The 15,044-nt window shown below is 44.9% G+C and overlaps 1 protein-coding gene across 1 annotated transcript; it reads right to left on the bottom strand.

Annotated features, from left to right (window-relative positions):
* Positions 1 to 7,842: 7,842 nt before the first annotated feature.
* Positions 7,843 to 14,452, bottom strand: LOC140724428 (uncharacterized). Its single transcript, XM_073038876.1, has 2 exons — positions 14,407 to 14,452; positions 7,843 to 9,467 (listed from the first exon to the last, which is right to left on the bottom strand). Exon 2 carries the CDS (start codon positions 9,150 to 9,152, stop codon positions 8,031 to 8,033), a length of 1,122 nt encoding a protein of 373 aa, XP_072894977.1. The 5' UTR covers positions 9,153 to 9,467; positions 14,407 to 14,452; the 3' UTR covers positions 7,843 to 8,030.
* Positions 14,453 to 15,044: the final 592 nt, after the last annotated feature.

The following is a 15,044-nucleotide window of genomic DNA, read 5'->3' as shown; positions in this document are numbered from 1 at the left end:
TTTGGTAATCTTATAAACATCTATTCAGTCTCACCCCAGCCGGCACGGCTCCAGAGAAAACAACATAAGATTGACCAACCTCCCGTTATAGCTCAGGCCCTCTATTCCAAGCAATATCCTGGTAAACCTCTTCTGCGCCCTCTCCAAAGCCCCGATATCCTTCAGAGAATGAGAGCGACCACAACTGTATAAAACACTCCAGATGTGGCCTAATTAATCTTATAAAGCTGCAACATAACTTCCCAACTTTTGAACTCAATGATAAAGACAACCACGCCATTTGCCTTCTTAACCACCCGATCAATCTGTGCGGACTCTTTCAGGGAGCGATGATCTCGGACTCTGATCATCAACACTGTTCAGGGTTTTGCATTTAACAGTGTACTGTCTCATACATTCGACCAACCGAGCTGCCAAGGTGATCATCACTAATCAAATCTCACTGAGATTTCTCAGGTCCTGTTGAATTTATTGCCAAGTGCACAAGTACGGGAAGGTACAGGGACAGAGAAACACTGACTTGTGGCAGCATCACAGGCAAGTACATTCAGATAACACACGGAACACAAATTATACAATTCTCTGCCAGTAACAATATGGAAACATGTTTTACTTCATCGTGCTAATAGGACCAGAACAACAGGGGCTGAGCTGCGGCTCATCTCAGACGGTTCGGTGTGAATGTCTCACAAACCGGACCGATCCCGGCAGATTCTGTGAAGGAAGCGAGGCGAGGCCGCCAGTTCGGGAAAGATCATCCCCTCCCCCTTCAGGTTTCACCGATCACCTTGTGTTTCTCTATCCCTCCCCACCTTTTATTCTCCAGTCCTGCCGAAGGGTTTCGGCCGGTAATGTCGACTGTATTCTTCCCCTAGATTCTGCCCGGCCTGCTGAGTTCCTCCAGCATTTTGTGCGCGTTGCTCGCATTTCCAACATCTGCAGGCTTGATCTTGTTTGAATTCGGGAAAGTTAACTCACCACCCAACGTCAGACCTCCCCGCTCGGGACCGGCTTCAATACTCACCGTAGGGAAATTGTTGCTGCTGCCCCGCAGAGAATAATCCGTCTCCGGCTCCCCATCCAAGGGGGCGAGAACCCCCTCCCGATCCCGATCTCACCGCTGTCCCGCTTTCACAAAGAACGAAAAAACAGCACTGCCTTTCCCGGGAATGTGAGCATGCGCAATCTGCTTATTGCGTCACGGGCGTTGGGCGGAGCCTCGGAAAATGCTGACGATCTGCTGTAAAACAGGATCACGTGACTTGGTGACTGTTCCTCCCCCTTCACATATTGCCCGACCCACCGCCGCATTTCCCAAATTATTTCATTATTTCCCTATATTATTTCCATATTTACACCAGACACTTATTTAGTTTTTCCCTCCATATCTTCCCCGATCCCTTTTCAGCCACCCCCAGGTCACAGAGTTCTCAGCGTTATAATTTCGATTCTCATCCCATCCCGACATACAATTCAGACCCACACAGGAAATGTGCAGGTTTCAGTTAAATCAGTCGATGTTTATGAACACTTAATTTATTAGCCCAGCCGTTAAACCGATGAAGCTCGAGCACAGCAGCACCTGGGTGACGTAACACACCGCGCCCGTCAGGGCAGATCCTGGTGTGGGGAACCCATGTGTGACGTCAGGCGAGTGGGGGGGAGCTGTGTGACGTCACCTGTGGGGGAGCGCTCGTATTTAAAAGCACTTTAATGGATTTTTCGGTGGGACAACAACATTAATCACGGGTTTCATCACTGAATCCAGTGTTATGAGATGTAAAGTCCCCTGTTATGTGTCCGGCTGTGCCGTGTTGTTGGTGGAGTGGGCAGCGTGGTGTTTGTCTCGATTCGGGTCACAACACCAGAATTGCCAGCGGGGTCCACACACAGTGTATTAGTCAACAGAAAACCTCTCGTCCCTGCAGTCTTTGTCTCCTAGTAAACTCAACACCCTGACAGTGTGGACCATAGATACCCCTGCCTCTCAGAGTCAGGGAATCACTCAGACAGCTGATCGCTGAGAGGATTTATATTTATTGGTCATTAAAGTTCACCCAGATTCGTTTGGACGGATTTGATGTGGAGTTCGGGGTGTCACAGTGAAAGGGCCGGACGGTCGAACTCTTTCCGTTGTCCAAACATCCTTCCAGGTGAGGCGACACTTCACCTGTGAATCTTCCGGGGTCGCCCGTTGTGTCCGCTGCTCCCGATGCGGCCGGCTCTACACTGGTGACACCGGCTCCTCCGCAGTTGTGCGGGGTAGGGTTGTTTTTTTTGGGGGGGGGGGGGGTGGCGGTCGATGATATTGTTCCCTTTTGTGTGGGAGGGGTGGATTTTGGGGGTTTGATAATCGGGATGCTGTCTTTTTGATGCGGGGGTTGAGGTGGGAGTTTGATTTTTCTCTCTGAACGACTTTCGTGGTTTTCCGGAGAAGAAAAAAAGCTCAAGAATTGTTTACGGATACCTGCTTTGATAATAAATTAACCTTTGAACTATCCGCTCCGAGCGGGACTTCCTGGTGTCCAAACATTTTCATTCCGATTCCCACTGGGGAATCTATTGATGTTGAAAATGATCACAACATGATAAGGAATGGCTACAAGTGGCACATGCAACTTGTTCATTATCTGTTCCAGAAACACGTTATGCCCAGATTGAAAAAGAATTGCTCAGCATTATGTTTCCTTGTGAGGCATTTCATCAGTTTGTGTCAGGGCAATCTTTTGATATTGAAAATGATCATAAACCTCTGATTGCATTGTTTTATGCGGGGGGTGGAGTGGGAGTGTGGCTTTTCTCTCTGATAGATGCTGCCCGGCCAGCTGAGTGGTGGTGTGTCATTTTAGGAAGCAACAATTCTCTCTTCAAATGAATTACTGTCTAATCTTGCTGTTAACATTGTGTTTGTTACAAAGCCCCAGTGTCTGGAAGAGCTGTCACCGTCATGGACTGTTGGTGCAGATTGGGATGGCGGTGGGGTGTCAGTGACCTCTGTATCAGAGAACAACACGGGTTTCTACATCCTCCTGTGAGATATAAATGTCCTCACAGTGGGTTCGGATCAGCTGGCATATCTGGAGTTTGCAAAGGGAAAGGGAATAGGGAAGGGGCTGAGGAGAGAGAGTTTTAATCAGCAAACCATCGTCCGGGATGGAGGGGTACAGCAGCTGTCTGATAGATCGTTCTACAGTGATTGTATTTTTAAAAAATCTCACAGATGGTGACGGAGGAAGAGGCTTGCTGAGGGAGGATACCCGGAGGTGAGCAGGTCAGACACGGTATCAGGAGAGTGACAGTGATGTGATTTCCTGTGTCACGGGTACAGACAGTCGTCTCAAGTGAGGAGTTTGTGTGGAGATGCAGCTTCCCTGGAGGTGGAGGAAAGAGGACACACCAACAGGTGGAACCAGCTGTGGGAAGACATGGTTTTGTCTCCATCAGACCCTCAGTGAGATGGTTCCAGTTATAACGTGCAGGGGTGAAAGCACAGTGTTTGGGGTCTGATTTAATCACTGATTCTGACACAGTGAGAGGGTTAGTTTTGCTGTAAGGCAGCAACATTAATGGAAGAAGACACAGGAACTTCATCAATTGCCAGTTGTTTAGCCAAAGTGATCAATTTGTATGTTACCTTGACAGAAACAGATATTCCCAGTGGTGACAAAGGGGTGCAGTCTGGTTTACTTCAGGTTGGAAAGGGGTGTGGAGTTTTGAAATCAATGCCTTGCATCGTTAATTTAGCATGTCCGGAGTGATGGATCACACAGCACGGAAACAGGTCTTTGGCCGGCCATACCTGTTCTGACCATCCACTCACTGTCTACACTGGTCCCATTTATCAGCACTTGGTTCATAGCCGACTGTATCTCGGCAGTTTCAATGCTCATCCTCTTCGTAAATGTTGTGAAGGGACCTGCCTCCACCACCACCTCGGGCAGTGTGTTCCAGATTTCAGCTACCCTCTGAGTGAGAAATCTCCTCCTCAGATCCCTCTAAACCTCCTCATCCTCTGCTTAAATCCATGCCGTCTGATCTGTGACACCTCTGTCCCAGGATCGTGGCCGATATGGGCATCAGCGAGGCCTTTGATAAGGTTCACATGGTAAGTTGCTGTGGAAAGTCAGACCAAACGGGATCCAGGGAGAGCTGGCTCACTGGATGCACAGTTGTCTTGATGGTAGGAAGCAGAGAGTGATGGTGGGAGGCTGTTTATTGGATTCGAGGCCCCGGCCTAGTGAGGTTCCCCAGGGTTACACCACATTGCTCTCATTATTCATTGATATTTAATTATATTTCCATTTGCACAGTTTGTTGAATTCTATGCTCCACTTGATCTTTCATTGATCCTGTTATTATTCTAAAGATTTTCTAAGTGTTCCTGTAGGAAAAACAATCTCAGGGTTGTATGTAGTGACATATACGTACTCTGATATACGTACATTTACTTTGGACGTCAACCATTATTGTCATCTGGATCAATAATTTGGTTAAGAATGTACAGGATATGGAGAGTAGGTTTGCAGCAAGTTCAATTACATTTTTCTGAAAGATATTAAGTATAATCTCTTCACTCTGTTTTCCTCTCTGCACTCGAACACCCCCTCCCCTTACTGTCTTCCCTCTCTGCCCCGTCCTCCCTCTCACCCTGACATACATTCAGGGTGAAAGTGAATTATTTTCGGGGAATCTGAAGGGGAATTCTTCACTCGGAGGTTGGTGAGAGTGTGGAATGAGCTGCCAGTGGAAGTGGAGGATGTGGGTTTGATTTAGACACTAAAGAGGAATTTGGGTGAGGACGTGGATGGGAGGTGTATGGAGGCTCTGGTGCAGGTAGTTGGAACCAGGCAGTAACAACAAAAACAGGTCAGCATGGACTAGAAGGGCCTGTTTCAGTACTGCTGCTCTCTGTGACTCGAATAATATTCTCATTTGTAATTTCCACAGTCAGTACTTTGCTACTTATGAGTGAACCCAGAAATTTACTCAAACAAGAATTGAAAGACTCTTGGCTGGCGACAAAAAGTGTTCACAAGCTGTGATACTTGCCAAAGGGGGTGCTACTCAGTAATGACCATGCGGGGTGCCCAAACTTTTGCTTCGGGCCCTTTTCCATTTTTGTTATTTTGAAATATTAAAAGATGGAAATAAAAATGTAATCTTGCTTAAAATATATTTAAAAATGTGTCATCTTTAACTTTATGCCTTTTGTAATCAGGTCATCGTTTACTCGCTTAGCTATTCACAGTAACAGAAATTTTGAACAGGGGTGCCCAAACTTTTGCATGCCACTGTATATATCCTGTGCCTTCCAAAAATTCCAGACATTGCTGCTCTGTTTTCATCCCGGCCCATGTTTTTTTAGATCAATTTTGACCAATTTTTCCCTCGTGCCTCTCTAATTCTCTTTATTCCACCTGACTTTAGCTTCTCCTTCTCTAATGTCAGGGTGAATTTGATCACATTAAGATCACTTACCCCTAAAGGTTCTTTGGACTTAAGTGACCTAATTAATTCTGGTTTATTACAACACCCAATCCAGAAAAGCTGACCCCCAAGTGGGCTCAATCACGAGTTGCTCTAAAAAAGCATTTTGTAGGCATTCAAGGAATTCCTCCTCTTGAGACCAACACCATCCCAATTTTCCTAATCACCTGCATGACAATCCCCCATGACTACTGTAACATTGCCCTCTTGGCATGCATTTTCTATCTCCCATTGTAATTTGAAGACCACATACTTACTACTGTTTGGGGGTCTCTGTACAATTCTCATCAGGGATTCTTTTTTACATTTGCTGTTCCTTAATTCTACCCACAGATTTTACACCTTCCAACCCTATGCCACTTCTTTCTAATGATTTTATTTAATATTTTACCAACAGAGCCACACAACCCCACTACCAGCTTGTTCTTGGCTTCTTCTTTCAAGAAACATATAAGTATCTGGGAAACAAGAGGACCTGCAGATGCTAGAAATCTAGAGAGCCACACACAAACTGCTGGAGGAGCTCAGCATGTCAGGCAGCATCTATGGATGGGAACCAATATTTCGGGCCAAGACCCTTCACCAGGACTCTTGATACCCACATATCTGGAATATCAACAAGCAAATAAAATAGAAAGTAGAGCAAAATAGGGAAAACCTTTGACAAAATTCAGTTCAAGGCTTTAAAAAGAACTACCAAATAGAGCTCAGTAATTAACAAATACAACACAGGCAATAAACACTTTCATCAATACTGACATCGACTTTTTTTTTAAATAAAAATATCTTGGTCCCATTTCAATAAGTAAAATTTAGAAAGATAAACCAGAACTTAAAAAAGCTTTAGAAAAGACTATTTACACTCAAACCCACTTAGATTAACACTACCTTAGACAGATGGAGGAAGAGAAATAATATACATGAAATAAAAAATATCACAGAACAGTCAGATAAAACTTCTAGGTATATATATTTTCATCAAAAATGAACTGGATTCAGCACTCCATGTGTGTATATGCAATTGTGATAAGAAATACAGACAGGAAAACTTAAATGAGAGGCCAACTCAGAAAAATGAATCATCACTATGGAAGGAAACATTAATCAGTTGAACGAGTATGATCCTCCATGGGAGACATCCCAACGATCTGAGCAGATGAGATGGTGACAAAATTATACATTAATCAATACATTATTTCAGATAGGACAATTCATAATAACCATCCGGATACAATATTACAAGATAAACAAGCAGGAACAACTCCCTTAATAGATAAAGCATTTCCCAACAGACATATGTTCCTCGACCAGTGGAGCACTTCACCACAGGTATTGTTCGTGTCATCAGTCAGACAAACAAAAGATTTTCTCTGTCAATCAGCTTCAAAATGTTTCTACTCTGACATTGCCACGCCCCACTTCTGATTTCCTTCTCCTCGACTTCTTCACTCTGCAGAAAACTCAAAGGAATCCTCTTCACCACAGAGTGGTGTCTGTTTGGAATCCGTCACCACTGGATGATGGATCCAGTGGTGGATCTCACCATCCAGGGAGAGCAAGAGATGAACAACAGGGGAGGATTTAAAAGGACTGTCGTGGAACTGAATCACTGGCAGCGTCCAGCTGGCTTGAGTTGACTCACTACTGTACACTAGGTGTGTTATAAATTCAGTAAGTACCAGAGACAGAGTTGAAAATAGAACTGATTTATTTGTCTTAGACCAAGAATATTAAACTCCAGTCCCATTAAAGGTGAATGTGCAGCAGATGAAACTCCTCCCATGCCCAGTGACCAGGGTGCAGAACTGGGTGTGGTGAGCAGCAGCAATAATTGCAGAGTTCAGCACCGACAGTCACTCTCGAAGTTGCATTCAGCAACGGTGATGAACAAATATCCAGCATGCAGCTTATTGAAACTTTCCCCCCAGTGTGAACCGGCAGTGTGTCACAAGTCTTACATGCTGTAAGGTTTCACTGCTGATGTAACGACCTCTCAGTAATGTTTCCCAGCTGAGGTAATGGTTTCTCAGTAGCAGCAATGTTTAGGCTATGACTAGAGATAACAGGGTTTTGGAGTGTGGGGCTGTCCAATGACAGAAAAGTCCTTTCTTGTGAGTCTGGAAGAGTGATTTTCATGGTCTTTTGCCAGGGAGAGATGAGAAAATGCAAATGGAGAGAGTGGGCCCTTTTTCTTTTTTTTATTTGTTTTCTTTACTAACCCTCTGGTCAAAGTAAGAATTACAAAGCTCAATTGTTTAATCAGATATTGTTTACTGTTACTTCAGGGTACTGATTTGTAGCAGGGGACACATCACACAGCATCCATCCAAACAAGATTTCTTAAGTTTAGCCAGGCTGGGGTCTATCACCCCTTATATTAAGCTGCAAGCTGAAGTGAGAGTTACACAAGGTTAATTCACTGAGTGAATCGCTTCCCACATTCACAGCAGGTGAACGGAATCTCCCCAGTGTCAACAGTGATACACATTTGGTGGATTTGGCTGAGAGAACTTTTTCCCAAAGTTTGAGCATGAAATCGGCCTCTACCCAGTGTGAACTCGCTGGTGTCTCTGTAGTTGAGATGTCCGAGTGAATCCCTTCCCACAGTCTGAGCAGGTGAACGGCCTCTCCCCAGTGTGAACTCTCTGATGTACCTTCAGTTGAGATGACGAAGTGAATCCCTTCCCACAGTCTGAGCAGGTGAATGGCCTCTCCCCAGTGTGAACTCTCTGATGTACCTTCAGATGAGATGACATAGTGAATCCCTTCCCACAGTCTGTGCAGGAGAACGGCCTCTCCCCAGTGTGACATCGCTGATGTATCTTCAGTTGAGATGACGAAATGAAACCCTTCCCACAGACTGAGCAGGTGAACGGCCCTTTCCCTGTGTGGGCTGACTGGTGTGACAGCAGGTGAGATAACCGATTGAATCCCTTCCCACAGTCTGAGCAGGTGAACCGCCACTTCCCAGTGTGAACTGACTGGTGTCTCTGCAGGAAAGATGATTCAGTGAATCCCTTTCCACAGACTGAGCAAGTGAATGGCCACTCCCCAGTATGAACTAACTGGTGTCTCAGTAGGTGAGGTGACAAAGTGAATCCCTTCCCACAGACTGTGCAGGTGAACGGCCTCTCCCCAGTATGAACTCGCTGATGTACCTTCAGTTGAGATGAGCAAGTGAATCCCTTCCCACAGTCTGAGCAAGTGAACGGCCGCTCCCCAGTGTGAACTCGCTGATGTAACTTCAGTAGACATGACTGAGTGAATCCCTTCCCACAGTCTGAGCAGGTGAATGGCCTCTCTCCAGTGTGAACTCGCTGATGTACCTTCAGTTTATATGACCGAGTGAACCCCCTCCCACATTCCGAGCAGGTGAACGGCCGCTCCCCACTATGAACTCGCTGGTGAGCCATTAAGGTGGATGATTGAGAAAATCCTTTCCCACACTCTGAGCAGGTGAACGGCCTTTCCCCAGTGTGAACTGACTGGTGTACCAGTAGGTAGGATGACTGAGTGAATCCCTTCCCACAGTCTGAGCAGGTGAACGGCCTCTCTCCAGTGTGAACTCTCTGATGTATCTTCAGTTTAGATGACGAAATGAATCCCTTCCCACAGTCTGAGCAGATGAACCGCCTCTCCCCAGTGTGAACTCTCTGGTGAGCCATTAGGTCAGATGACCGAGTGAATCCTTTCCCACAAATTCAGCAGATGACCAGCCTCTGCCCAGTGTGAACTTGCTGAAGTACCTTCAGTTGAAATGACTGAGTGAATCCATCCCACTGTCTGAGCAGGTGAACTCCCATGTAAAATGACGGGCATGCCAGTCAGTTAGATGATAGAGTGAATCCCTCCCCACAGTCTGAGCAGGAAGGATGATCGTGTGAATCCTTTGCTGCACTTCTTAAATATCTGGACAAAGACAACAAAACTGGTGTGTTGTGTTTGAGATTCCCGTAGACAAATTCCTTGTCATTTTTAACCTGTAAAAAAGATTTACAAAATCCATCAATGGGTGTAGGACAACATTTCAGATGAGATCACTTGAGTTGTCAAGGTGTGATCTGACATCACACTGTTGCAGTGAAGTTCATCCCAAGTTGGAGAGAGAAATCATCTTCTAACTGGGCACAATGCTGGTATCTGGAATGACCATCAAACTCTCTGATGCTCCTCCTGTCTCTATAAGAATGGGGCATTTCTGCCATCTCCAATCTGTGACTTGGCTCAGTTTGACTCTCTCCATTGGTATTATTCCCTGTTACCACTGAGCTGCATGGGCTGCTGGCCCCACAGTAACTGAACACTCTGACGCAAATAGCCTTTGTTAACATGCAGATGGGAATCTCACACAAATATCTGGAAGTGCATTTCACGCACCCACCACTCTCTGTGTAAAAAACTTACCCCAAAATCCCCTCAGTATCTATTTCCAAGCAGCTTAAAATGATGCCCCCTCATGTTAGCCATTTCTTCCCTGGGAAATTTCAACAACAGAACCATGGAACATTACAGTACAGAAACAGGCCTTTTGGCCCTTCATGGCTGTGCAGAACCATTTTTCTGCCTAGTCCCACTGACCTGCACCTGGGCCATATCCCTCCAAGCCCCTCTCATCCATATATCTGTCCAAGTTTTTCTTAAATGTCAAAAGTGAGTCCGCATTCACCACTTCATCTGGTAGCTGATTCCACAGTCCCACCACTCTCTGAGTGAAGAAGCACCCCCTAATATTCCCTTTAAACTTTTCTCTCTTCACCCTTAACCCATGACCTCTGTTTTTTTTTTTCTCCCCTGGCCTCAGTGGAAAAAGCCTGCTTACATTCACTCTATCTATATCCATCATAATTTTATACACCTCTATCAAATCACCCCTCATTCTCCTACATTCCAAGGAATAAAGTCCTAACCCATTCAACCTTTCTCTGTAACTCAGTTTCTCAAGTCCCAGCAACATCCTTGTAAACCTTCTCTGCACTCTTTCAAACTTATTAATATCCTTCCTGTAATTAGGTGACCAAAGCTGCACAGAATACTCCAAATTCAGTCTTACCAATGTCTAATACAACTTCACCATTACATTCCAACTCTTATACTCTATACTTTGATTTATAAAGGCCAATGTAACAAACATCTGGCTATCCACACAATCAACATCCCTCATCATTTCATAAACCTAAAAAAGGCTCTAAACATAAACAAGGAAATTAAATATTGCTTTGAGGATTTGTTAGAAGTAAACAAAATTATGAGGGTATAGATAGGGTAAATGCAAGTTGCTTTTTCCACTGAGGTTGGGTGGGACCACAACCAGAGGTCATGGGTAAGTGGGGATGGTGAAAATTTAACAGGAACAGTTGGAAAAGCTCTTTACTGAAATGGTCGTGAGAGTGTGGAATGAGATGCCAGCACAAGTGGTGAATATGAACTCGATTTCTCAATTAAGGGAAGTTTGATAGGTACCTGGATGGTATGGGTATGGAGGGCGATGGTTCCAGTACAGGTAGTTGCATTAGACAGCTTAAATTTTTTTTTGCCATTGACTAGATGGGCCAAATAGCTCATTTCTCTACTGAACTTCTCCATGTTTCTGTAACAGAGAAGCTGGCCAAACGTGTTTGGAAGGGAAAAGGTAGGAGTGACAACGTAGCAGTAATGGCTGGAGTTTCTGGGAGTAATTCGGGAGCTGAGTGACAGATACATCACAAAGAAGTGGAAGCATTGCAAAGGCAGGAGGACACAACCATGGCTGAAATGAGAAGCCAAAGCCAACATAAAAGACAAAGAGAGGACAGACAAAAGAACAAAAAACTATTGGGAAGCTTTTAGGAACCAACAGAAGATGACTAAACAAAAAGTCAGATAAGCTCAGGGCTTGGACTGATGATTAATGAGTCAGTCATTAATGAGTCTTGGTAGCACCCAGCAGTCTGAGACATTTAGAGGAACAAAAATATCCGAGCTCTCAATATCTCTTGAAACCCAAGTTTCCCTGTACCAGTTACCTTACAACTTGTATTCTGGCAGGCACATACAAACTCTACACCCTCACTTCTGAAGAACTCACACTTACAAGTACTCCTTTGCTAGAAAAACTGCCAGTCCCAATCCACACTTGTTAGATCTTTCTGATACCATCAAAATTGACCTGTCTCCAATTTAGAATCTCAACCCATGGTCCAGCCCTCTCTTTTTCCATATCTACTTGGAACCTTATGTCATTACAATCGCTAGATACAAAGTGTTCCCATACACTAATTTCTGTCACTAATGCTGGATCATTTCCTAACAGCTTATTGCACACCTCTATGTCGGGAATACTACGTCCTGATTAAGGGCACATTTGACAAACTCTACCCCATTTAGTCCTTTTACAGTATGGGAGTTCCACTCAATATATAAAAAGTTAAAATCGCTTACTATATCAACCTTTGTTTCTTAGCATAGTCTGCGATCTCTACAAAGTTTGTTTCTCTAAATCTCTCAGAGTGTTGGGAGCAACAAAGTCCCAATAACGGCTACAATATCATAATTCCCTGTCCTGAGCTCATCGGGCTTTCCTACGATGCTGCTTCGCATTGTGATATACACAGCTCAGCACATTCATCGCACCAGGCTCAACCATTTGATTGCTGACTCTATCTGAGTTCTGAACAACATCTGTCTGGGTGTCAAGAAAGCAACCTCTTCCTCAATGTCACAAAGACAAGGGAACTGGTTGTGGATTACAGAAGGAATGGAGACAGGCTAACCCCTATTGGCATCATTGGATCTGGGGTTGAGAGAGTGGACAGCTTCAAGTTCCTCGGCATAAACATCACTGAGGATCTCATGTGGTCTGTACATACCGGCTGTGTGGGACATGGCCGTGCGGCTCTTTCACCTCAAACGGTTGAAGAAGTTTGGGATGGGGCCCCAAATCCTAAGAACTTTCTACAGGGACACAATTGAGAGCATTCTGACTGGCTGCATCACTGCCTGGTATGGGACTCTGCAGAGTGGTGCGGACAGCCCGGCGTACCTGTAGTTGTGAACTTCCCATTGTTCAGGACATTTACAGAGACAGGTGCGTAAAAAGTCCCAAAGGATCACTGTGGACCCAAGTCACCCCAACCACAAACTGTTCCGGCTGCTACCTTCCAGAAAATGGTACCGCAGCATAAAAGCTGGACCAACAGGCTCCTGGACGGCTTCTTCCACCAGGGCAACAGCTGATTAATTTATGCTGATACAATTGTGTTTCTGTTATAAACCACTGTCCTATGTCTAAACTATTTATTATAAATTACACATTGTACATTTAGATGAAGAAGTAATATGAAGATTTCTGCTCCTCATGTATATGAATGATATAAGTCAATTCATTTCGCCCACTTCACTATCTGTTCTGGCATTCTGACTCCAATTCCCCCTGCAAATTTAGTTTCACGACACACCCTCCCCATCACACACTAGCAATAGCAAGCCTTACCACCAGGATATTAGATCTCTGCTAGTTTTAATCCCCAAACTAACAAATCCCCTATCAACCATTTGACATTCCTCTGCCAGGTAATCCCCCCAACAGTTTCTAAAGTGGTCTATCTGTTGTCGTACGAGATGGCCACAAGAGTACTCTGCGATGGATATTTAACCTCATTCCCCTTCCTGACTCTCACCCAGTTTAATGTGTCCTGCACCTTGGGTGTAACTCACCTCTCTTGATGTCATATCTATCACCCCCTCTGACTCCCAGATGATCCAGAATTCATCCATTTCCAGCTCCTAAAGTGCAGGGTTACAGGCTGCAGCTGGATGCATATCTTGTAGGTGAGGGCATCAGGGGCACTGAAGGTCTCCCCACCTTCCCACACCAATGTCCCGCCTAATTTGTAATGACCAGTGTGCCGAAACACCTTGTGCTGTGCAATTTTTACTCATTGACAACAACATGCGCACACTGAATTTTAAATAGGGAGGTATTTCTTTTAACAGCTAGCAAATCACAATTGATAAGAACTTTGATCTCCTCTGGGTTTGATCGAGTTCATCTGCACTCTCACACCAAACTATGCAGCAGGCCTGTAGCGGGCTATGAAGGATTTTTTCACTAGAGCTTTTGTACATCATCCAAATGTGATTTGCTTGCTAAATGACACTTTAAAAAGTCAGATTTCCAAATATCACTCCACTTCTTCCCACTTGTAAATTCTCCAACAACTTTTGCATCGCAACAATACTGTAACACCAGTTTCTGTATTGTACATAAATATATCCCCTGAACCCTCCCCCAAGTGACAGATGGTGTTGAACTCAGTGATGGCAATGCCAGTGAACATAAAGAGAAGGGCAGTAGTCTTTCTGTCTCATTGGAGTCTGGCACATTTGTGATGTGAAAGCTATTTGTTGCCCAGGACAAAGGTGCTTGATATCGTTATTTACCCAGAGAGAATGGGTCAAAACATGTTCTCACGGGTAGAAAAGGGCAGAACGAGAGGAGGTAGCTCAAGCAACACACACAAAATGCTGGAGGAACTCAGCAGGCCAGGCAGCATCTATGGAAAAGAGTACTAATGCTAAGTTTCCTGCGGCATTTTGTGTGTGCCGCTTGGATTTCAAACATCTGCAGATTTTCTCTTGTTTACGATTGGAGAAAGAACAAAGGTGATTTTCTCAACTGGTGATGTAAAAGATGTTTCTTCCCTTTCTCCGAGCTCCTAATCCTTGCATTTAGATAGCTGGAGCTCAGCTCTGTCTGAGAGATCCATCGGTTCCCATTCCCTCATCAGCCGGAAGTTCCCCGGGGCCCGCGTACGGATCGTGGGGCTGAGAGAGAGGGAAGAGAGCAGGACTGCCCCAGGATTGCGGACTATGATGTCCAGAGTTGACAGCAAATGTCCCTCAGTGGGTGTTTAAGATAGCAGCCCGGAAAATCATTCTTACCTTTACCGATCCTCCTGAGGTCCTTTGTGTACGGCGCGCATGCGTGCTATTCGGCGACGTCATCGACCTTGATGCCTGCGCATTTGATCGTTGCTTCAGAGGCAGCGAAATTTTAAACCCAGGGGTTTATGGGTAATCGAGTTGCCATTAAACATTCCTGCTAGCACCGGTTTCATGTCCCACACGCAGGGTTTTTACTGTGTAGCTGTTTTAACGTAGAAAGCGGCTCCAAAAACCAATATACTCAATATCAACAGGCATTCCATTTATTTGATGCCTATCGGACAACCCTCTTGCAAAGGCAGATATAAAACACAAGAGATTCTGCAGTGGCTAGAAATACAGACACACACACACAATGCTGGAGGAACTGTGCAGTTCAGGTAGCAACTAAGCAGAGGAGTACACAGGCTAGGCATGCTGAAGGGGCTCGGCCTAAACGTTCTCTATTTATTCCTCTCCATAATTGCTGCCTGATCTGTTGATTTCCTCCAGTATTTTGCAGAAATTAATCACCTTTTTTTTCAATCAAGCAGTTTCCAAATGTGTCTGATCTTTCATTCGTAGCCACATCCTGCAGGTTCGGTTTCTCTTCTTCCTCCTCCTTGTAAACACCAGGCCCCATCTCTTTCTGGAGC

Source organism: Hemitrygon akajei, unplaced genomic scaffold, assembly GCF_048418815.1.
Source record: "Hemitrygon akajei unplaced genomic scaffold, sHemAka1.3 Scf000216, whole genome shotgun sequence".
In the NCBI taxonomy this organism is placed as follows: Eukaryota; Metazoa; Chordata; class Chondrichthyes; order Myliobatiformes; family Dasyatidae; genus Hemitrygon; species Hemitrygon akajei.
The sequence above is the reverse complement of the archived record's forward strand: the minus strand, read 5'-3'. Positions and strand labels throughout refer to the sequence as shown.